Source organism: Phytophthora sojae (assembly GCF_000149755.1).
Source record: "Phytophthora sojae unplaced genomic scaffold PHYSOscaffold_12, whole genome shotgun sequence".
Lineage (NCBI taxonomy): Eukaryota > Oomycota > Peronosporomycetes > Peronosporales > Peronosporaceae > Phytophthora > Phytophthora sojae.
In genome coordinates, this window is record NW_009258126.1 from 1,763,451 (window position 1) to 1,787,680 (window position 24,230).

The following is a 24,230-nucleotide window of genomic DNA, read 5'->3' on the forward strand; positions in this document are numbered from 1 at the left end:
TACATGTAGTGTAGCACACCCGCTTGGTTTTGGGTCAGTATTACATACAAGTTAACGGCGTTGGCGGAGAGCAAAGGCAAGTTAAGTTGAGCCAAACTGGCGTCATGTCATTCCTAAACGAGCTCTGAGCGACGCATGCGCCGTTGACAGTGTCAACAGACGCTTGTTACAACAAGCGAAAGTAAACAACAGTAAACATCTTCACACTATTGACGATACCACTGGACCAAGCCGATGTTCGACGTGGTTTTCGGTTGTGCGGAAGCCCTGAAGCGAAAGCTACTCGAGCATCACTGCAGCAACGAAGAACGTTATCTCAACATGCTTTTTGTCGCGCTACCAGCGGTTGCTAATGCAGCCGAGTGCAGCACGAAGCGCTGCACACTTGCCTGTGCGATCTGTGTGCTGCAAACGGTGACCTGCATTCGTGCCCCGTGTCCGCCGATCCAGACGTGCGTCGCTGGACCCAATGTGGGAGAGTTCTCACCAAATAAAACAATGATAGTGACCTGTTACCGTTTAGCCTAACGGGATCCTATTGCTGCTCAATAAAATATGCCTCGCCACGACATCAACACTGTCCATGATCCCAATTACTCCAGCTTCATCTTCTTCATGGCCTCGGCCTCCATCTGCTGCTTCATCTCCCACTTCCGCTTCCTTTGCTGCTGCTTCTTGCTGCGATCCACTTCCACAAAGATCACCACTTTGTTCACTTCCCCCTCGACGTCAGCATTGCTCAGTCCACGAACCTCCTTCAGATCATTGCGCCACGCTCTACCGTCTGCATCCGTCTCCCTGGAACTCAACTTCACGCCAATGCGGTAGAAGTGGGCGTTCCGCAGCGACTTCGGCAGGTGCTCCCGCTGGAAATCCTCGACAACCACGACCCCGTTCTCGTCACGCTTTCGACTGTTAAAGTAACGACGCTGCAGCGAATGGGTCACCACCAGATGCACCACACTTTCGGTCGGGATCGACCTCAACACCCTCATCAGACTGGACTTCGACAGCGAGTCGTTGGGCGAGAGCGAGTGCGCCGTAAGTTTGCCGTCCATGAAGCTCACGTCACCTTTGTCCTTGTTCGTCAGACGAGTGAGCGTCCCCAGGTTGAGCGACGTCTGCAGTAGGAACGCCGGCCACTTCACGTCCGACGGTGCGAGAAACGGCACCGTGAGATCCGATAGAAACCCACGTACTTCAGGGGGAAACCGAACCTGGACGTCGCTCGACTTTTGCATCTCCACTTCGTACAGCAACCGAGAGAAGAAATTCGGGAAGGACGAGCCCGCCAGTCCATTGTGGCGACTCGCTACCACCAAAGCGCCACACACCTCGGCCTCTTGTCTGACCCCACTGTCAGACGATGGATGCATGTTAGAGCAGCGAGATGCCAACTCCCTCGTGTAATAGTACGTCGTCGGACGGGAGCCGTGCACAAAGGCGCTCATATTCTTGCCCCCCGTGATGCACAGATGGAACAGCGCGTCCTCCGTCGGCAGTGGGAAAACATTCAACACGAACCATGCCCGATCATTTTTGCATACGGATCCAGATCGAATTCGCAGTTCAAATGGCTCGGTCTCCCTAAGACACTCGTAGTGGTTGTAGATCCGGTGCCCCCCTCGATTCCTGGAGTAGCAGATATTGAAAAACACGCAGTATTGAGCGTTGTAGAAATTGTGTGCTCCCCGCGTGGGCATGCGGATAGTTTTATGCTTGACCAGGTTTCCGGTCACACCGTCCAGATACGTGACCAAATCCATGTCGTCACTTAACGGGTGAGCTTGCGTATACTTCAATGCCTTCGTGGCGAAAAGCGGCCTGCTCATCTGAATCACAAGCCTCAGATCCGGTCGGACTTCGTTGACGATCGGGTCCTGGAACCGAGGAAATGTAGGAATCACAACCGCCCACAGTGAATCACCGTCGTTCTCGAAGGACCTGGTAGACTCAAGCATATCCGAGGCCGAGATGGAGTCGGCGCTAATCACAGCCACCAACCCAAGCGAACGAAACACGTTCCTCATCAGTCCAAGCTTCAAAACCCACTTCTCATGCTCGTAATCCTGCAGCCACGGGAAATTATCCAAGAAAAATACGCAGCTTTTGCCACGCGACCGTCGATGCCAAGATTTTAGCGCGTCAACAACTTCATCGCGCGTCCGTGGGCCCGTGAACTCAGATACTCCGCTCACCAGAGCCCAAATGAAGCCGTACGTGTACAGTAGCTGCTGCTTGGAGATAGTGGTGACGTCAGCTCTGGGAATTTCCAGGGTATCTTTTTCCACACAGCCCGTAAATGCGTCGTAGCGGTCTGTAAATGCCCATTTGGTTTGTGAACAAGGAACGTATCTTGGTACGGCTGCACGTATTGTTGGTCTTGTTGCGTTGTCACGCGCCATGTTGGCGGCGGCACTATGAGCACATGGATGCAGCCTTGCTTACTGTTAGTGGGATCGAGCACGTCTCCGACCTTGGACTCCGGGTCGAGCTTGTGGTGGGTCCATTCGGGAACTTCGTAGCGATCTCCTTTCTTCACAAGTTGTATAGTGTAGTCACCCTCCAGCCACCTACTGTCGCCGTAGTTGCGAGTGCGGTACAGATACAACCTGTCAACGCGGACTTCCACGCGATGCTGATACTTCTCTCGCTTCACCATTAGCTGAAGATCCTTGATCCTGTCCGACTTTTTGATCTTCAACGGGAACGCACTTCCGTCCCGATCCCCAGCAATTAAGCACTGCAACTCCAGCTCTTCCTCCGCTATTTGACAAACCTCAGCTTCTGTGAGCTTGCTTGCGGCTTCTCACGAGCACGTGCAAGTCACGACACCCGAACTCGGTGGGTGGGAAGTGTTGGCTCAGTGGATCAGTTGAAACAAGAGCCGACACACACAAGGAGGCGATTGCGACTTCGTCCCCCACCATCAGCGCGTCCACTTCTTCTGCATCGCTGCGAATCCAGTCCCCAGAAGTTTGCCTGGCGGGGAATAACTGGATTGGACACGGCTCAATGTCAGGGAGTTCGGTTGCCTTCTTGATGACTGCAATTAGAGCTTCAACGTTGCTACTTGGGTCCACGAGGACACTGCATGGATACTTTCCGATCCCGACGAGCAAGTAGTTCACCTGCATCTCGCCCATCGACTCCAATATCCAAAGTGTTCGAGTAGGGGGGAGAGTTTTGACGGAAAGATGTAGTTTTGAAATTTGGGGGATTGAGGGGGTCAAACAACTGAATGAAAGAAAGAAACAACAGATAGGGGGAGGCGATTTTAGTGAAGAATGTAACAATACAAATGGACGGTGGAATGCATCTTGTCGTGCAGTGCTTGGTGCTGGATCCAGCAAACTTCATCACCGTTCCGGTCGCGGTCACACGAACAAGCGCCGTGCAAGATCTACAGGTTACGCTGAACGAGTTGCTCTACGTGGATGACGCAGATATCCGACCGAGTATGTTCAATCTCCACCTCGCCGTTGATGACAGCGGGAACTGCCTATTCAGCTCTGCGCCAGAGATTTCTTGGTTTAAGAGAGGGGTCAAAGCGCCCTTGTCCAGGTGGCTAAGGAAGAAGATGGACCCTACGAGCGTCATTGGAGACGTCATTCCTTCCGTGGCTTTGCCGTACCAAATTCACGTGCTGGTTGAGCCGCCCGAAGACTTTTACGTAGGACGCGACGACGTCTACGATCAATTCACAAAGCCGTATCACGCTACAGCTGCGTTTTCGAAGGATTCGAGCGAAGTGAACCAGCTCGTGGACCTGATCAAGCAGAAGAAAGTCACGGACGCGTCGGTCGCACCGTTCATTGTACTGGAGAACTCGATCGGAATGGGCAAGACGCAGATGGCTTTCAATCTCATGGCTCACAGCGACGTCGACGTCTTCTACATCACGCTCACAGAGGACGTCACTAACCTCCTCGTGGCATTTTTTGGGCGGTCAAATGGGTTTGTGGAGTGCGTGAAAAGAGACCTACCGGAAGTGGGGGACGCTGAAGTTCCCGACATTTTAGCGCAACCGCAGTTATACGTGTACGGGCTTATATGGGCGATGCTGAGAGGAGCTACAATCTTTCGTGGACCTCGGACACGTCAAGATGTTATGCGAGCGATGGCCTCTCGGGAAGAAAATGGGAAGACAAGCGTGTTTTTCCTCGATGATTTTCCGAGCGTTGACCCACTGAATCGAACGTCTTCTATCCGCAAGCTACGCTACATGTTGAACGTGTTTCGATCGTTTGGGTTAGCGGTGGTCGTGACTGGTGCGTCTGGAGTGATTCACGATCTGGTTCGAGTTGCAATACGTTCTAAAGAATGTGACGGGTTGTGGTGCGTCGTGTTCCCGTCGATCCCTAAATTTCATGATCCTTATGTGGAGAGCATACCAGGCGATCTGGGACGGATTATCTTGTCAAGTAGACCTCTTTTTGCTGAATTGGCGGTGGAGTACACGAAGATGACTCCATATCAATCAGGACAAATCTGGCATTCTACTTGAATCAAATGGTGGCGGCGATGGCCCCCAAGTGGGAGAAGTATTGTAAATCTGTTTTTTTCTAAGCCGGTCAAGTGCGTCACTTCCTCGCTGATAGCTACGTGGTGGGACCCTGTCGACTCGGTGGCTACTTTGCTCGTCTCGAAGAATCGGAGCCATTCGAGTTGTGGTTTCGGACAAGATGTGGCCTGGCCAGGGCCATGGTGGAACTCTAGCGTGGCAATGCAGAGACGCCCTCCCGCTAGTACACGAGGATATTCTATTGCACCTGTGTATAATGGGGACGAAAACCTGTGGTGTGTTTCGAGACTGCTCCTCGTCGCCGATATCCTTTCGTCGAGCTGTCGCTAGCGTCCAAGATGATAGGATTTTCAGGGGTATAGCGATGCGGCTGTGATGAAGGCGTTAGTCGCCGGTGCCATCGTAGCAGCGAGCCATGGCAGTGGGTACAGTGGGTCCTCCTTTGGGGATTTTTTCTCGGCGCTGCTCTTCGAGTTGGGTCTACAGAACTCTCCTAATGTGCGTGTCAAGTTTCCAGATGAGGTTTTGGACATTGTCAAAGACTTAATGGTGCCGGTTCTTGCCCCGCCCAACCTGGAGTGGCCAGACTTCCTGCTAGAATCTTCGTTAAACTTGGGGTGTTTATTGCAAACGAGGGTGAGGGATAACGTGGATATCTCCTTGTTGAACGGGAAAGTTTCGGTAAGATGCGTGGTGCAAAATGGCCCAACTACGAGTGAAGATATGAAGCGGATTCTTGGCGAAGTACCGAGTGAGAGCGGGATTCACATTGTAGCGGCGAGCTCACTGCGGAATCGATACTTTAAGCGGAGTCGTAGTGGAGACAAATGTTGTGGTAATTTTCGGGAAATTTTACCAGCGTCGTGACACGAAGCAGTTTTCTATCACATCGGTCGTCTCACTCGCTCAGCGGAGAGGGATGAAGCTGGAACTGTTTGGCGCGATGACTTGGCGCACATTTGTGGCATGCAGAACGAGTGTGAAGAATCGTCGTGCTCCGATACGGGATCGCGTCAGCGCATGCGAAAGCTGCTCATCATTGGAATTATCTACAAGGAAGAAACTGATGCAAAACAGTAAGGACATGGTCTCAGCTCGAACATGGCTGGTAGAGGCCTAGAGAAAATCGGACGAGGAAACGTATCGCCAGGACTGAATACAAGAACTACTTCATTAAACGACATTTTGTTTTATTATAACATTTTGTAAGTACAATATATAACATGAACCATCCCTGTGTGAACGCACTGGCCGGTGGAAGTTGTCGCGATACAAGTCATATCACTTTGTACAGGCTTTCCCTTTATATAGGCTTTTGTATTGGGATGGGGGTGGTCCTAATTTGTGTCGACTTGGCAGAAACAGTTTTTTGTATGTGAGCTATCGCATAGAGTGCAAAAACGCGAGTGTTAGCGCATACCTGATCTTTCCCAGCGTGTTTTGTAACTAGCCTCGAAACCGCACCTTAAAATAATCAATATTGACCGAGTTATGAGAACTTTTCAAGGCGGTCCTATCATTTTGCCATTGAGAATCCGCGCCGCCGGCTGTCGGATGAACGCCAGCTCACGGATCGCAAGTGCCGCCTCCCCAGACCAGGCGACGTCTCTCCGTCGCAACATTGAATCACAGCCTGTATATTGTGCTGCCAACTGTTTGTCTGATACATGTACCTCAACTAATCTGTATATTACACTTAGTATACATTTGTTGTATATTACTAGTAGTTTCCTTCATTTGTTGTATAATACTACATGTAGTAGTTTCCTGCAACCTACCCATACTACTGTAATAATGTTCAAGTACCACCACGCACACGCTGTCTGAAGAACAGAACCGCTGACTGCAAAGCCCAACTGAGATCACGACGGTGATCTGTAGCTACCTACCGGCGGTAGGCTACCGCACTGTACCGACAGTTGGAATGACGTTCTCACGTGAGTACTAAGTCTCACTCCGCAATTTGCTTCAAGACGCCCAAGTCGCTCGGACTACTTCACGATGCGATTCGGCCACCTCTTGCTGGTTGGTGGCAGCGCTCTCCTCGCTGTCAGCTGTGACGCCACAGCGGCGTCGACTGCGAACCAAGTCCCAAGCTCTCGCCGTCTGAGGACCGAGGTGAAGAAGCTGCCCGCGAGCTATATCCAGGGGCTCATGCACAACGACGACCAGCTCAAGACGGCACTCAACGCCTGGAAACAGGGCAAAGTGACCACCAAAGGCCTTGCCGAGTCGCTGGATCTGAGCCAGAACAAGATCAAGTGGATCCGCAGGATTCGCAACCGCAAGAAGATCGACGAGGAGATCCTGCTGCAGATGTTCCGCGCTCGCATGGGCCAGTCGCCGTAGAGCGGTGGGGCTATCTACCTAATAGCAGGAAGAGTACTTTATGCCACGTTTTAGAGACATCAACTTGGGATTCTATTAATACACGTTGTTGCCCACTATAGCCGCAAAGTCTCCATTAACTCGCCCAAAGTCTCCATATATCCCAAAGCGTCACTCTTCACCAAGCGTCGGTCGATGGAGGGATGACGAGGGGTGTGGCGTTGTTCGTGAAGGCTTCCGCTTGCGTGCTGATCGTGTGGAGCCTCAACTACCAATGGGTCGGTACTGCGTCGCTCGCGGATGACTGGTACGCGTCCACACGCTGCAACGAGAGGTCCTCCTCTGCTGCGTGCATCAGCTATGAGCGGTGCAAGGCGACGCACCGCTGCGCGCGAGGCGACGAGGACTACGAGATCAAAGCTGCGGAGCTCAGGAGCTTCGCGAGGCAGTTCGCGGGCGGCGAGCGACAGCAGATCGCGCTCGTGAACGACTTTGAGGACTGGAAGTCGGGCACCCACCACTGGCGATTCCAGAGCGGTCGGAACGCCAGCAACAGCAGAAGCGACTACGCGGACGCGATGCTGGAGCCCACAGAGTGGATGGGCTTCGACTCCTTCAGCTTCCCCGTGATCGGGTCGCTGGAGCTGGCGTCGGGCTATTTGGTGTTCGACACGGACCGCGCCAAGCTCTGGGGCGACGTTCAACTCGATGGGGTCGTGACGACCACCAGACTCGGAGGCACTTCGGTCGCAGTCTTTAACTTCATGACTGTGTACCTCGGAGCGGACGTCCGCGTGCGGTTCCAAGGCAGTCGAGCGTTGGCGATCCTCAGTCGCAGCAGCTTCATTGTGGACACGGAGCTGCGCGTTCGACCGGGCACGCTCGGAGGCTTCCCAGGGGGCGGCTTCATCGGCTCCGGCACGAGTTTCTCAGGGGTGAACAACAACCAGAACGGACCGGGCAGTGCGAGCGTCCGCGTGTATGTGAAGTCGCTGTCGACGTGGGGCAAACACGTGCCGGAAGTGCAGGAGATCGAGACGTCGGCGGCGGCGGGGCAGAAGCTGCAGGGCCACTTCGTGTTGCGATATCCAAGTGCTGGCAGTAAGGGGCTGACCTCAGAGACCATCGCGTACGACGCCAGCGCCCTGGATGTGAGACGCAGACTGGAAACCGCGTTCCCGGACATCGGAGAGCTGAATGTCGAGCGAGATGACGCTCTCGAACAGGTGCCGGAGATCGGGCGACTGTGGCGCGTGACGTTTTTGACTGCAGTGGGGAACGTGCCGCAGCTCCAGGCGCAGAGTTTCCTCTCTGGCCTCGAGTCGAAGGTGGTCACGCGCACAATCGTGGACGGCAATGAGTTGTCGGGGTCTTTCCAGTTGGGGTTTCTGGGGAGAACCACTCGGTGGGTTGACCACGACGTCGCGGCGGATGAATTTCGGTCCGCTCTACTCGAGGACTTCCCGGCTCTGATTGACGCTCGCGTAACACGCACCGACGCTAAAGATTTATGCGCGCAGGGCTCCACACTGGCGGACCAAACGGCGAGTTCGTCTATTGCTGCGGTTGATTCAACTGTCGATCAAGGACTCTATCGGTCTTCGGAGTGGCAGGTGCCTGAAGACGACCTGGTTGAAGTCGCGGACAGTACCAAGGGCTTCCCTGCCAAACGCTGTCGAGCAGGGCGTGGGGCGGCGGGGGGGTTTGTGTGGAAGATGCAGTTCTGGACGCGGGAGGGGAACGTCGTGCCCATGACCCCGACGTCAAGCAGCATCAGGGATGTCACGCCGCCTGCAGCTTTGACCGTCGACTATTCAAGACTCGAGGGAATCCAAGCTGTCGCTGAGATCGTTGATTCGCAGTGCTTCTCGTTGGCTTTTGGCGGTGCTGGGGCGTCGTTTACAGGCCCAGGAGGAGCTGGATACGTTGATTCTTCTCTCTTGGTAGCGCCAGCGTATGCAGACGAGCGAGTGACCGACCTGTCGGGCGGAAGTGGCGGTGCTGGAGGTGGACGGGAGCCGTTCGACGTGTTTCCAGTAGTGCAGCCCACCCAGGGCGGTGCTGGAGCTGGAGCAATATTCCTATCGGCGATCAACGACGTCCTCATCGGCCCTAACGCCACAATCTCTGCGAACGGGGGGAACGGGAGCTCCGCGTATACCCCAGGAGGGGGCGGCTCGGGTGGCACAGTGCTGATAGTGAGTGGAGCTACGGTCTCTCACCACGGAGCTCTGGAAGCTATTGGCGGACATGGAGGACATGAACTCATCGCTGGGGGCGTTGGCGGAGGAGGGGGAGGCAGTGGTGGACGGATCGCCATCTACGCGCAGAGTTATTCGTCCTGGGGAGAAGGGAGTCTGCAAGTGAGTGGTGGGGCCTCGCCCGACAGCTCACGGAGCGGAGGGCGTGGGTCCGTCTACATTAAAGTCCGTACCGAGCTGGCCATGCGCGTAGACACCTCGATGGGCGCTGCTGGTACGGCCAAGTCGCTCCTTGTGCATGGCAGCGAGCGATACGCCAGTGGATCGTCGTATTTATCGTCGGAAGCGCGCCAAGTTTCTCGCAATGGGCCTCGGCTCAAGCTGGCAAAGCCCAGTCAGCCCACGCGCATCTCGTACTTCGTGCGGGTGGGAAACCTCGAGCGTGGTTCGTTAGCCACAAACCGAGGCGCCATCTTCGGAATCCTCAGAAATGCCTCAGCTCAAGTGAATGACGAGATCATGATCGCAATCGCGATCGTGGACGGCAGCTTCATGCACGAGGCCAACACGTACCAATGGCCTCGACGCGTTTTCCAGGACAAGGTTCAAACGGATCGTTGGTACAAACTGGACGTGACTTTGGACTGGCAGACGCACACGTACTCGATCCGCCTCAACGACGTGTTGAAGGTGAACGCAGCGGCATTCCAGGGCGAGAGCGTAGCGGCCTTGAGTCTCAGCAACTTCCACGCCATGTCGACGTGGTGGGACGAACTTTACGTGGGGAACGACTATCTCCTGGGCTTCACCTGTCCGTGGATCCGACAAGTGGCCGACACGGCCGCTGCAGACGCTGCGGGGGTGAATGACGGCGCAGTTCTCACGACCAAGCGAGCATGGCGCAAATTATGGGCAGCGAGCTACCAAACCCCGTCGACCACGACGTACCACCCGATGGTTCACCACGAAAGCCACTTGTCGAGACAAGAAGTGTACTCGCACGACAACGGTGGCATCATCCCCTTCGACGGAGCTCCGCATCGAGCGTTCTTCAACGATGTTCGAGAGCAGGAGAGCGAGAATCCCGACCAGAGCAGCCACGAGGAGCTACAGGCTGAAACTTTAGCGGGGGATGAGGACGAAGAAGTCATTTCCTACGCCGAATTGTTGACGATCGAGGGCCTCCCGCTCGACAATTCCATCGTGCAGCCTCTGGAGACCGGAATCGACTGGGAAGCGCGAGTTGGCGCAACCAGTACCGATACTGCAACCCCGGACTCCGACGTTCCTCCCCATCCAAGTGTTTACTGGTACTCCGAAGTGTTCAATTCTACTACAGGGAGTGGGGCGATTGGAGCGTGCTCCAGTATCGACTACAACGAGTGGCGGAACGAAGGCGTGATGCTGCACTTCACTAACCTGACGGACCCATTTGGAGACCGACTGGAAGACAGCGGAGGACTGCTGGCAGATCGACCCAAAGTGATCTTTAATCGGGCCACACAGCGCTTCGTCATGTGGATGCACGTCGACAGTGCTGTGTCCTCTACAGCGAACACGATGGGGCTTACGGGCGTGGCCAGCAGCGAGTATCCGAACGGGCCGTTCCAGTTCGTCCACAGCTTGTACCCCGACGCAGCGCCGCTGGAAGCCCCAGGAGGACAGACTGTGAATGAGACGCATGATCAAACTGTGGCCGTGATTCCATCCGCTAGCGGCCAAGACGCAGCGTACATCGTGCGGACGTACTGCAAGACGGTGGAGTATTGGCTGCCTCGCCCCGTCATGGATCCGCTTTGGCAGAGCGTGCAGAAGCTCAGTGACGCAGGAGACGGAGAGACCGTGGCGGACTTTGGACTGAGCTACCATCGAGCGTTCCACCACAAAGGGTACGACGACCCGACGGACATTTATCTGCAGCGCTGGCGCATGGAGGACACGCCCTGGGAAGTGATATGCTGCTCCCTGGTGAACGCGAGCGACTGCGTGTCCGTGACGGAGGTGCCGCAGAAACCAGAGGACGTTTGCCCCGACGGGATGAAGAAGAAGGCGATTTTGGGCCAGGCGCAGACTCAATCGTCCAATTCTTCAGCGTCCGCCATCGTGCAGACCCGCTACAAGGACCCGAACGACGACGCCAACAGCGCCTTTGTGCCTACTGCGTCCGTGCGAGCTTACACGTCGTGGGGATTTCAGGTTCTCAACACCAAAACGTGGCGAGGCAACTACTTCGACGCGCTCAGCACCAACATCACGCTCTTCATCTTCAAGCGGTTCGCCGGGGAACGCCGACGCCGCGAGATCGACCAAGACCCGACTATCCAGTACACGTACCCGAACGAGGAGGAGCTCACTCAGAGCGTGATCCCTGCTAATGACACCGAGATCCTCGACGAACTGCTGGGCACATTGGGCGTGCCTGTGAGTCTGGCCTTCAAGAGCAAGTACTCGTCCTTCGACCTGGCCGAGATCGATCGCGATGGCGACGGGAAGGTCACGTCCTACGAGATCGCGGAGCTGGAGCAGCAGAAGGCGCTGAAGCAGCTCACGGACGAGCTGGTGGACGCTCTGATCGCGGACTTCAACGTCATGAAGTGGAGCCAAGTGGACATTCTGGACGCGGACAGCGACGGCTTGATCACGTTCGACGAGTTCGAGGACTGGCTGGGGCTGGACCCGAATCTGCTCTTCGACCGCTTCGACCTGGACAAGAACGGCTACCTAGACGAGAATGAGCTCGCTCGGTCGCTGTGGTACCGTCAGATGCCGCGGTTGGACGCTGCGATCTTCATCCTGGACCCGTCTTTCGATGGCCGAGTGTACTACGAGCGCTTCCGGTCGTTGATACTGCAGGCCCCCGACTACATCTTCAAGACGTACGACTTCGACAGCTCTGATACTCTGTCGCAGTTCGAGGTCGACCTGATGGTGAAGGATCTGGGCTCCGCCTTGGCACGTCCAGAGGTGCTGAAAGGGCTCAAGAATACTACATCGAACAGCATCACCAAGGCGGACTACGCCGCGTGGTTCAGCGCCACAACGAGCCTCGTGGACGACGCTCGTAACAAGCTGAAGGTGGACAACGCCGTCCACGCCACGGGTCCAGACCGCCTCACTGGCCCATTGCACGTCGTGGAGCGCCGTCGAGCCAAGTACGTGGCCATCAGCGCCCTCACAGACGACTACCTCCACACCCGCGGGTTGCTACGAGAAGTCGAGGGCGACTTTGAAGGAAGAGAGGCGCTGCTCAACTACTTCGCCTTCAGTGAAGACCTCTTTGGGCTTGCGGACTCGGCTGACGGAGCGGTGCTGGGTGACGAGGTGAAGCCCTTCCGGGAGTTCCTGTCCCCCGCGACGCTGCGCGATCGCGCCTCGTACTGGAACGGCCGACACTGGGAAGGTCGGCCTTCCGCTCCAGCGCTGTCCACCTACGGGTCCCAGTGCTTCCAGGTCGCGGGACTGGACGGGTCTGCTCTGGACGAGCAGTCGAGTGGCTGCCTGCCGTGCCGCACGACGTCGCCCTACGCCTCGGACGTGGTGGGCCACTACCAGACCTTCGCTCGGGGCACGCCGCAGTGCCAGCCGCACAAGGAGCTGGACGCGTACATCAAGGAGTTCGACCAGCAAGTGTCCATCCAGCTGCAGTACCAGCAGCAGGCCCAGTTGGGCCCGCAGGGCCTGCAGCAGCACATGTCGCCGTGCTACAACCAGTCGCAGTTCTTCCCGTGCGACGTCCACAAGGTGCTGGACGGCAACGTGGCCGACACGCTCCGCAGCTGGACGGAGCGCCAGAGTCCGCAGAACTTGGCCTGGGAGCAGCACCCGAACAACGTCGGCTCCTCGGTCAAGATCCGCGCCGACGACTTCCGGCTCAAGTCCACGGGGCCGTCCTACATCGAGCGCTTCCCGCTGCGCGAGCGCGAGCCGCTGAACGCCGACGATCCGGTGAACAGCCTCACGGTGTATGAACCCGACGAGCTCGCAGACGTGCTGGGCGGAGGAAGGTGATCACGTAGTAGCTATCAACAATACACTCCGCAGTGTTGGAACTCAGGTGTGCCATGCAAGCTTTTCAAGTCCAAGTGGCTGGGCCACTGTCGGATTGAATTGAAGGTCCATGCAGCGCTTGGAGGGCGCCAAGTGCTGCTGAAGGGCACGGGGCCTTCCTACACTTACTTGCAGCGATCCATGACGTGCGTCGTGCAACATGCAACTTGTAGACGAATGTTGAAGCCATCGATCGGATCGAGTAAAACCTTGCGGTAAGCGTGAATGGCGGAAAATAGACTTGGCTTCAGTATTTAGTATAGCGCGCCGCCAGATGAGATGGGTTGATGGCGCCAGATGTTTGATTCGAATTTCAAACGCCGAGGTTTTTCCCGCGTGTTTCGCTCGACTGACGTCACTTTGCAATCCGCGCTCCGAGCGGCAAGTCAAGCGCCCGACGCAGCCCCAGCAGCCCCCGGCCGCGGCCCAGCCCCCCCAGCGCAGCCATGAGCGACTCCGAAGACGACGTACGTGCTCTCCGCTCGCTCTCCATGCCTCTCTCGCCTCCATCGGCGCTCGAGTTGCCCCAATATCCGTAATTCCTCAGTATCTTAATGAATAATTAAATTATTATGCAGGTGGTGATGCTGACGCCGGCCAAGAAGAAGGCGGCCACGACGCCCCGCAAGAAGAAGACGACGGCCAGTGCTGGCAAGGTGACGGCCAGCGCCAAGAAGACGACGCAGAAGAAGGCCAAGACGCCCTCCAAGAAGAAGAAGAAGGAGAAGGCGGACGCCTGGGACTCGGACGCCTCTGACGACGACGCGTCGGACAGCCCCGCGTACGACGTGGACGCTAGCGAGGACGAGAAGGACAATGCCTTGCCAGAAGACAAGGGCACGCCCAAGCAGAGCATCGAGCAGATCTACCAGAAGAAGACGCAGCTGGAGCACATTCTGCTGCGCCCTGACACGTACGTGGGCTCCATCGAGCACGTGGAGCAGAGCATGTGGGTGTTCGACGACGAGAAGAAGCGCATGGTGAACCGCAAGATTAACTACGTGCCCGGCCTGTACAAGATCTTCGACGAGATCATCGTCAACGCGTGCGACAACAAGCAGCGCGACAAGTCCATGAACACGCTCAAGGTGACGATCGACGTCGAGCAGAACGAGATCTCGGTCTGGAACAACGGCAAGGGCATCCCCATCGTGCTGCACAAGGAGCACAAGGTGTACGTGCCCGAGCTCATCTTCGGCCACCTGCTCACGGGCAGCAACTTCGACGACAAGAAGAAGAAGACGACGGGCGGCCGCAACGGCTACGGCGCCAAGCTGGCCAACATCTTCTCGACCGAGTTCGTGGTCGAGACGGCGGACGCCAGCACCAAGCAGCGCTACAAGCAGGTCTTCGAGAACAACATGGGCAAGAAGAACCCGCCGTCCATCACCAAGTGGGCGCAGAAGGACTTCACGTGCATCTCGTTCAAGCCCGACCTTGAGCGCTTCAAGCTCGACTTCCTCAACGACGACATCGTCGCGCTCTTCAAGAAGCGCGTGTACGACGTGGCCGGCGTCTCGGGCAAGGGGCTCAACGTGTTCCTGAACGGCGAGAAGATCCCCATCAAGTCCTTCCCGCAGTACGTGGCGCTGTACCCAGGCCCGCGCGGCTTCGAAGCCGATACGGAGACCAAGGACGACGATGACTCGCACCCTGAAGAGAATGACGACGATGATGACTACTCCGAGGAGAAGGGAAAGAAGGCCAAGGCCAAGGCCAAGCCGACCAACGTCACCAAGAACGGCGTCATCTTTGAGAAGCCCGACGAGCGCTGGCAGGTCGGCGTGGGCCAGAGCGAGGACGGATTCCAGCAGGTCAGCTTCGTCAACGGCATCTGCACCACCAAGGGCGGCCAGCACGTGTCTTACATCGTGGACCAGGTCACGACCAAGCTCGTGAACGTGCTCAAGAAGAAGAACAAGGGCGAGGCCGTCAAGCCCAACTACATCAAGAACCACATGTTCGTGTACGTGAGCGCGCTGATCGACAACCCGGCGTTCGACTCGCAGACCAAAGAGACGCTGACGACACGAGCCAACAGCTTCGGCTCGACCTTCAGCCTGACTGACAAGTTCCTGAAGCAGGTGGAGAAGAGCGGCCTTGTGGAGAAGATCCTCTCGTTCGCTGCGTTCAAGCAAACGGCCGAGCTGCGGCGAAAGGGAGGTGGTGGTGGTAAACGCTCACGGCTCACGGGTATCCCCAAGCTGGACGACGCCAACCACGCTGGTACGGCCAAGAGCAAGGACTGCACTCTAATCCTCACAGAGGGAGATTCCGCCAAGACGGTCGCTGTGGGCGGTCTTGCTGTGGTGGGCAGAGATTACTACGGCGTGTTCCCGCTGCGCGGTAAAATGCTTAACGTTCGCGAAGCCAGCCACTCGCAAATTCTGAAGAACGAGGAGATCCAGAACGTGGTGAAGATCCTCGGGCTCAAGTACGGCCAGAAGTACGAGTCGACCAAGGGACTGCGCTACGGCCACCTGATGATCATGGCAGATCAGGATCACGATGGAAGTCACATCAAGGGTCTGGTGATCAACCTGATCCACCACTTCTGGCCGTCGCTGCTGCTTGTGGACGGCTTCCTGCAGGAGTTCATTACCCCCATCGTCAAGTGCAGCAAGGGCCGGACCAAGGAGGTGTTCTACACGATGCCCGAGTACGAAGCTTGGCGAGAGCGAACCAACCAAGGACGTGGCTGGGTCATCAAGTACTATAAGGGTCTGGGTACGAGTACAGCCGCGGAAACGAAGGAGTACTTCTCAGACCTGCGGACCCACCAAATTGGGTTCACGTACGGAGGTGAAGGAGACGCCGATGTGATTGATATGGCGTTCTCGAAGAAGCGTGTCGAAGACCGCAAGGAATGGCTTCGAGGCTACGAACCTGGCACTTACGTGGATTACGACGTTGATGAAATGGGCTACACAGAGTACGTATTGTCTCGATGACCATAGCAGTGGGTGCTCCTGTCTAACTCTTGTCTTGTGTTGTTGTGCTTGCTGCAGTTTCGTGAACAAGGAGCTCATTCTCTTCTCCATGGCTGATAACATCCGTTCGATCCCCAGCATCGTGGATGGATTCAAACCCTCCCAGCGTAAAGTGCTGTTCTGCTGCTTCAAGCGTAACCTTCGGGTATGTGCTACACCTTAGCTATCGTGCGTCCATGGGATTTTGTGCTAACTCCCCGTGTCTGTAGTCTGAGCTGAAGGTGGCACAACTAGCTGGTTATGTGTCGGAGCACTCTGCATACCACCACGGCGAGGCGAGTCTGCAGGGCTGTATCGTGAACATGGCTCAGGACTTCGTTGGCAGCAACAACGTGCACCTCCTGTCGCCCATTGGTCAGTTCGGTACGCGTTTGATGGGCGGCAAGGATGCGGCCAGCGCTCGTTACATTTTCACCAATTTGGAGCAGCTCACGCGCCGGATCTACGATCCTCTGGACAACGACGTTCTGAAGTACCTGGACGAAGATGGACAGTCGATCGAGCCGGAATGGTACATCCCCGTTATCCCAATGGTGCTGGTCAACGGCAGCGACGGTATCGGAACGGGTTGGTCTAGCTCCGTTCCCAACTACAACCCGCTCGACATCATCAAGGGTCTCCGTCAGATGATCAACGGAGAAGAGGCGTCCCCGCTCACTCCATGGTACCGCGGCTTTACTGGTCACATCGTTGAGAAGACGAACTCGCGCGGAACTGACACCGGCAACTACATCGTTCAGGGTCTGTATGAGGTCACGGACGACAGCACGCTGGTGATCTCCGAGCTTCCTGTGAAGACTTGGACCCAGTCGTACAAGCAATTCTTGGAAGGTCTGCTCGAAACTGGCACTATCAAGGACTTCAAGGAGAACCACACTGATGTCAAGGTGCTGTTCACGATCACGTTGGAGCCGAAGACGCTGAGCGACATCGCCAAGACACAGGGTGGAATCGTCAAGAAGTTCAAGCTTGAGTCGTCTCTGTCTACCTCCAACATGCACCTCTTTGATGCGGCCGGGCACATCAAGAAGTACGAGAACCCCAAGGAAATCATGGAGGAGTTCTATGGTATTCGTCTGGACTACTACGGGCGCCGAAAGGAGGCTATGCTGCAGAAACTACGCGACCAGATTAAGCTTCTGTCCAACAAGGCTCGCTTTGTTCTCTCCGTCGTTGAAGGCAAGCTGGTGGTGAACAACCGTAAGAAGCAGGAACTTCTCGAAGAGCTGATTGCGGAAGGCTACGATCAGATTGCCCCCAAGACGAAGAAGAAGAGCGACAGTGAAGACTCGAACGAATCCGAGGAAGAAGACATTAACGTTGCGGACGCCAGTCGTGGCTACGACTACCTGCTGTCGATGAAGATTTGGAGTCTGACGAAGGAGCGCGTCGACAATCTGCGTGCAGAGCTCCAGGAGCGCGAGCAGGAGTACACTGTCCTGGAAGGTAGGACGGTGCGAGACCTGTGGCTTACTGACTTGGATGCCCTCGAGAAAATGATCACAGAGACGGAAGCTCAGCGCGAGAGGATTCTGTCGCACACCCCGAAGAAGAAAACTCGCGCTGCCCCGAAGTCTGCCACCAAGAAGAGAAAGCGCAAAAACCAAGACGACAGCGACGATGACGATGACGATGACTCGGACTTTGAAGAGACGAAAAAGCCTCGCAAGACTCCGGTCAAGAAGACTCCAGTTAAACGTGCGATCAAGAAGGAAGATGCCGCTGCCAAGACTAACGGTGCTGCCGCGAAGACCAACGGCGCGAAGTCGGGTTCTATTGCGGCTTACTTTAAACCCAAGGAGGAAGAGCCCGCACCTAAGGAAGAGAGTGAAGAAGAGCTCGAGGCGCTTTCTCTGGCTGAGCGGCTTGCACGGAAACTGAAATCAACCCCACAGAAGGTGGTAGCCGCATCCGCCCCAACAGCCAAACGTGCGACGAAGCCTGCCGCAACAATCGACTTGGCAAGCTCCGACGACGAGATGGCTGCTGCGAAGGACGATGAAGATGATGTGTTTGCGATGGAGTCGGACGAACCTGCCGCGAAGCCAAAGGCTGCTCGGAAGGCGACCCCGAAGAAGACGCCGGCGAAGACGAAGGCTGCTGCATCTGCCAAGAAGGCGACCCCAGCGAAGAAGGCGACTCCGGCAAAGAAGGCGGCGTCGACCAAGAAGAAGGCCAAGAAGTCGCCGCTCGAGGAGGACAGCGAGGAGGACAGTGATGGTGAAATGGATCCTTCGCCCATTGCACCTCGCCCGAAGCGCGAGCTGCGCACGCAGAAGCGTATCGTGTACGACGAAATCTCGAGTGACGAGGACGACGATGACAACGGCGGCGAGGAAGAGGAAAGCTTCGCGATCGATGAGGATGCTGACGACGACAGTGATTTCGACTAAAATGTGTGGAGTAAAAGTGCCTGCGGCGAAGCAGGACGACGATGAAAAAGGGAATTCAACGACGGACCAAGGTGCACGGTGAACGGCTAGGGAAGCTTCGTGCCAGCTCGTAATTCATTCAATTTAACGCTTTCATTTGTAGGTCCATCACCCGGAGCTGGTTCCCTCGTTTTGTGCTTTCCAGATCTTGCGGAGTCTCAGGGCGAACTTGTCGAGCTTCTGGTGCCACAGCGTGAACGGGCTCGGATTCAGGTGCACAGCGAGAGCGACCATGGCAGCAGCGAACTCGTCGAACTCGAGCTGGAGCGTGTCGTCGTTGTCGAGAGACATCACAGCCGAGAAGACGTGTTGCGCGTCCTTCAGAGCCACCCTACGCTCTCTCCTGAATGAGTCGTCCGGGAGTTGAAGCAGCTCGAAGTCGGCCAAGAAGGTCTGGAACTCACCAAAGCTCATGGAACTTCGCTTCGTCTTCTCCAGTTGAAAGTCCAAGCCTGGCTCCGGCTGTAGCAACGCAGCGCTGACTTCTGCAGGTGAGTTCTCCGTTGGAGGGTCCTTGATTCCGGTCATCTGACCTCCGTTTTCCTGTATCTCGCGTATCAGAGCCTGCTCTTCCAGTGCTGCAAGCTCGTCGGCTGCGACCTCGTCCTGCTTCGCGTAGTAGAAGAAAACTGTTCGCAGGAACGAGCGATGTTCCAGAAGCGCGCGGCCGACAAGGGGACAGCTGAGTTTCGCGGCGAAGTTCCGCTCGACCAGTGCGCTGTCGTTCCCGTAGCTGCTGAAGGCACGCGGAGCAAGAATCTCTCGACAAAACTGCGCCATGATTCGTGCTGGTCGGTCGGCGAGCTCCGCAGCTTCGAGCAGAGCCTCCTTGTTGTCATCCTGAGAGCCTCGAGATTTCATGATGGTGGTGAGTAGCGCCTTCTCCAGTTTCCGAGCTGCATCAGCGCGGTGCCTTTCAAACGCAATCAGCACGAGCAGTTCGGAGAATTGAGTCTTCTCCACACCGAGCTCCTGATCCAGCGACGCAGTTGTGCTCGACTCGGATCGTTGGAGGGGCTCTGCCACGCTTTCAAAGAGGAGCTGCAGCTTTGGAAGCGGCATATCACGAGGATGTACAAGCTCCAGCTCGTACACCATGGACCTCCACCGATGCAGAGATACCTGAGGAGTGCAGTTGAAGCGTGCCTCCGAGAATCGTTTGAATAGGTGCGCGATGTGAGCTGCGTACAGTGCCAGCACACTCTCAAGTTCCTGCAGTTGACCGGCCACGCTGCTATCCAGTCCAGGAACCTTGTTGCCTTTATCTTTGACGAAGCGCTTGAGATCCATTCGAGATGTATCGTAGAAACACTGGAGAGCGTCCTGCGTCACAAGTAATTGACTGCTGGCTTGACGCTGCAGAGTCCCCGGATTTCCTTCGGCAGGCTGCGACTCACCAGCCTTGTCTTCGATGACAGCAAACTGACCGGAGTATCCTGGCATGGAATCTGCAGTAGCGCGCAGTGCCTGGCTGACAAGGAACACCTCTGTGAAGCACGTTTGGTGAAGACTGGGTGGGCTGTTCTCACTGCTGCGTTTGCCAGCTACGCGCCACGCAAATGCCAGGAACTCCCGAACGCATCGAATGGCTTCACCAACGACGTTGACGGTATCTCGGCTCTCGGAATCACCAACAAGTCGTGCAAGTTCTTCGTCCACGTAGTGCAACAACCGCTGCGTATGGCGCCGGATGAAGACGTTGGGGTCGTTGGTGCACAGAGCGAGACTGTGACGAGCATACACGCGCCACTTGTCACGAATTGCACGGACCATCGAGCTCGGGACCACAACAGAAGGCGCGCGCGACTTGGACGGCATCTTACCGCCTTGAGACCCAGCACCACCTGCAGCCTTTTTCAACGGCACCATACTTTTCACTCTAGCAGCTTGCACGAGCGAATCAACTCGATGCCTCGTGCTGTCGAGCCACCTCAGCTTCTCGAGCATGTCGTACACTTTGTCGAACGTGATGTCAGCAGCAAGACCCCCAGATCTCTTCAGCAGCTCAGCGAACAGCCAGTCTATGTCCATCTGTGCCATATCGCTGTCTTGTGCAATACCCGACTGGAGTAGCAGTTCTCGTAAAACGCTGCGGGATATTCCTCGCAAGTATTTGCTGCCTCCAATCTCCGCAGCGCCGTCGCGGCTCTTTTTTCTCTTCATCTTCGGCTTCGGTTGCTTCTTGTCCTCCTCGCTGGCTTTACGTCGATCTGCCTTGGCGTTCGCAGCCTCCTCCTTGGCCAGTTTCTCGGCTGCGCGACGTTGGAGTTCTTCTTGGTGGTTCAAGTGGATAAACAACGCTCGAAGCTGATCCCGCTGCCACTGCAACTGGAGCTTGTACGTTTCCATGAGTAGAGCGAAGAAGACGTCGGTGGGGATCTTGCGCTCGTCGCCCGTAGGCTGGTAGAACGGACCCAGTCGAGCTGCCAACTCCTCGGAGGAAGGGACGACCGCAAACTTGAGAAGCAGGTTGTTGAAGGTGTCGAGAGTGATCGGCTCCCCCTGGTTGCTCTCGATAACCTCACGCAGCGCTATTCGGGCGGCGACGTGCAGCGGTACAGTTGTCGGTTCATCTTGGCCGGATTCTCCATTATTCGCAGTGGAAAGCTTAGAATCGGCTTTCGGAGACTGCACTGCCGCGAGTTCACCTAGCCGAGTCTTGGGCTTGCGCTTTGGAGAGGACACTGGGGACGTAGCTGCGACTGAGGGAGCGGCGGAGACTAAATTGGTGCTGCTTTGCTTCCTCGGGCTGTTCTTGGCTTTGCCTCGACACTTGCCACTTCCAACTGCTGGAGGTCGACAGAGCACTTTGAAGTGCAAAACTCGGAAGATTGTTCGGGCGAGGAACGTGGCCTTCAGGAAGCAGAGAAACTGCGTTGGAACCTCGTGATGAATGCCAGCTTCACCGCTGATCTCGTAGCCGTTGGGAAGTGGATCGTCGTATGGGATACCGAGCTTCACATCGTCCATAGCCTGGCAGACCCACAAGAAGAAGCAGAGCTCCTGACGTGAAGAGTTCTCTTCCAAAAACTGGCAAAACAGCTCCAAGTTGTAGCTCGCTCCCCGCACGTTATGTACACACCGCACGAATTGTTCAAGTTCACGAGCAGCGTCCAGCTCACGACTACAGCGCTCCAAGAAGAAGTGGAAAATGATCAGAGACAGCGATACCGGCTCCGTCGCTGAACTACCAGCACTCAAATCGACCCCTGATCCCAACGTAGGGTCTCCCCCCACACCTCGCGTACACAAGAGATTTTGAGCCTCCACAGCGAGCAGGAAACGTTGATAGAAGACCCAGATTAATTGGAGACAGCAAGCGATGACTTGTTCGGGGTTGTCTTCAGGTTCACCGCTGTTGGTGCGGCTAACAGTATTGCTTGATACACTTGTAGTGGTAGCAGATCGTGGTCGCCGCTTCTTACCGTTCCCTCTCCGGTCATCCGCCGAGCGTCTAGCGGAGAGAGTTCCCACTGATGGAATTAACGTCGGCACACTCCCTTGTCTTCTCACCTTCGACTCCTCCTTTGCCGTTGCTAGCTGTTTGTCAGTCATCATCAAACCCGCGAGGAACTTGCTGAGACCCACAGGTGGCTGCTGCTCAGGCTTAGCCTCAGTCGGCTTTTTGCGCGTCTTCCGTACATTCGCTGGTGGCGGAGGATTCACAATGCGCGAAAACCAATTCACCGCGGCAACTTGAGAACCTCCCTCTTGTGGTAATCCCATTCCGGTGTTTGTGAAGTTGTACTGGTTGTCTTGAGTTTCAACGGTTAACTCGCTTGTCGGCATGGAAGACTGCTCCTCATCCAAGTCGTTTAGCTGCACAGTACTTGCTGGCACAGTAGAGACCTGCTCATTTGATGGCCTAGCAACAGTAGCACCTTGCCGGGCTGCACCGTAACTACTACTGGCAGTGTTCGCTGTTGCAGTCGTCACTAAGCTTGCAGCTTGTAGCGTTTCTAGCGCTTGCAGCTTGAGCGCCTGGTCTTGCTGAGATTCGCGCAGAGTCAAGTTCTCTCTCTCCAGTACTCGCACGCGTTTCTTCTCACTCTGGAGCTGGTTGCGAAGATGGTCAAGCTCGCTGTCATGGAACAACGCACTTGAGATCTCAGCAACGCGAGCCTTCTGTACGTCGCGTTCGTGATGACTCAGCCGAATCTCTTGCTTCGCCATTTCTAAAAGCCGCGAAAGCTCTTGACACTGCTGCTTCAGTGCACTGCTCTCTCCGTCGTTTGCATCCGTGCTGGCGTCGGGGATCTCAGGGAACGCGAGAGCTGAAATCGCTGCATCATCCTGATCTTCCAGTTCCGGGTGCATGTCCCCAGAAGACCCGACAGCAAACGAGTCTACGCCACTTACATTATTTTGCTCGTGGAAGTCTCGCAGGTCCCGCATTTCGCTTTGAAGCTGGTCGTACTTCGACGCCGCCGCGGCAAGTTCGTCTTCGAGCTCCTTGAGACGCTGACGAAGCCCATCAACCTCGCAAACGAACACAGAGCGAGAGAACTCGTAGAGTTTGCCGATTCGCTCGTTGATCTCCAGGAGGAACTCCATCGCGTACTGCGCCTCCTTCCCGGCAATCTTCACAGCAACAGCACGCGCTTCCTCGACGCCAGGACTGTTGTTGTTGTTGCTGCCCATTTGGTCTTCAGCTTTGTCGAAGATGACTGAGATCGCCTGCTTCAACGCAAACTGGAAAAGTTTCACCAGATCACGCGTAGCTCCCCGGACAATCGCCTCCGTGTGCTTCTGCTCCTGCGCGTGGTCGCCGATGGACACCATCAGATTGTCGATTGAGCAGCAGACACGCAGCATTCGGCTATTCTCCCGCTCGCTCTGGCGAAAAAGCTGCTCCGCTTCATCGTCTTCGTCACTCGACCAGCCGGAGCTCAGACTAGCGCAGCTTAGACTGCTCTGCAACGGACGCAATAAGTCTTGGAATGTACCAGCGTTGACGCTCGTAGGTTCCGGATCTTGCGGTGAAGCTGTTGGTGCTTCGGTGACTTGTTCTGCTGGCTTCTCAATGTCTTTCGGTGCTTGGAGTTGCTGGAGCTGGTTAGATCGACGTGAGTACTGGAGCGCAGCAGCAGCTGCAACGGAGAAGCGCCTGGAGCCCATTGATGTAGTCGACAGACTCGGCCTCGGGACTTTAGGAGTTGGCGATGGACTCCGACCGCCTACAGCCAACGAGCGCGATGACCCCGACGCCGACCCCAACGCAAACTGGCTTCGCAGCCGATTCACGTGCTGCCGCAGCTTCTGAGGGAGCTTGGGTGTGCCCAGTCCTTTCGTCGTCGGGGCCAAAGCTTCGGTAGTGATGGCGTAGCGTCCGTTCTTGGACTTGGCTGATGCTTCGGACCCACTGGGATCCGACAACGACAAACGTGACGCCGAGTTCTTGTTCATCCGCAGCAGCATCGAAGACACGTTGGTAGCTGACAGCCGTGGTTCCGGCGAGCGTGACGCAGTGCCGGGAGCTTCAAGTCCGCTTGGTACCAGCAGGTTGGTTGGGCGAGACGAGACTCGGTACTTCGCTGAAGACGTGGATCCGCTGCGGGTGCTGCCTTCCGCCGTCTTGGTCGCTGCGGATGCTCCGCCCTCCGCAGCGGACGCGGCATTGAAGAACTCGGGGTCCTTGGGCATACTTGGCTATCGACACGATCGTTCGGAGGAGGGCGATGGAGATCGTCACGGCGCACATCGCCTT

The 24,230-nt window shown here is 56.2% G+C and overlaps 5 protein-coding genes across 5 annotated transcripts; 3 read left to right on the forward strand and 2 right to left on the reverse strand.

Annotated features, from left to right (window-relative positions):
- Positions 1-593: 593 nt before the first annotated feature.
- PHYSODRAFT_253921 (hypothetical protein) lies at positions 594-1,451 on the reverse strand (the record flags this gene model as incomplete). Its single annotated transcript, XM_009539014.1, has 1 exon — positions 594-1,451. The coding sequence occupies one exon, from the start codon at positions 1,449-1,451 to the stop codon at positions 594-596; it is 858 nt and encodes a 285-aa protein (XP_009537309.1).
- A 2,402-nt stretch (positions 1,452-3,853) lies between these two features.
- PHYSODRAFT_527945 (hypothetical protein) lies at positions 3,854-4,507 on the forward strand (the record flags this gene model as incomplete). The annotated part of the gene is made up of 1 exon (XM_009539015.1): positions 3,854-4,507. The coding sequence occupies one exon, from the start codon at positions 3,854-3,856 to the stop codon at positions 4,505-4,507; it is 654 nt and encodes a 217-aa protein (XP_009537310.1).
- Positions 4,508-6,526: 2,019 nt separating this feature from the next.
- Positions 6,527-13,062, forward strand: PHYSODRAFT_529535 (hypothetical protein; the record flags this gene model as incomplete). The annotated part of the gene is made up of 4 exons (XM_009539016.1): positions 6,527-6,870; positions 7,065-9,051; positions 9,092-9,216; positions 9,450-13,062. 4 exons carry the CDS (start codon positions 6,527-6,529, stop codon positions 13,060-13,062), a joined length of 6,069 nt encoding a protein of 2,022 aa, XP_009537311.1.
- Positions 13,063-13,685: 623 nt separating this feature from the next.
- Positions 13,686-17,692, forward strand: PHYSODRAFT_565596 (hypothetical protein; the record flags this gene model as incomplete). Its single annotated transcript, XM_009539017.1, has 3 exons — positions 13,686-16,033; positions 16,110-16,236; positions 16,301-17,692. Coding segments are annotated over 3 exons (3,867 nt in total), but the record flags the coding sequence as incomplete, so codon positions are not given.
- A 1,241-nt stretch (positions 17,693-18,933) lies between these two features.
- On the reverse strand, positions 18,934-24,166 carry PHYSODRAFT_528435 (hypothetical protein; the record flags this gene model as incomplete). Its single annotated transcript, XM_009539018.1, has 3 exons — positions 18,934-18,985; positions 19,167-20,478; positions 20,728-24,166. 3 exons carry the CDS (start codon positions 24,164-24,166, stop codon positions 18,934-18,936), a joined length of 4,803 nt encoding a protein of 1,600 aa, XP_009537313.1.
- Positions 24,167-24,230: the final 64 nt, after the last annotated feature.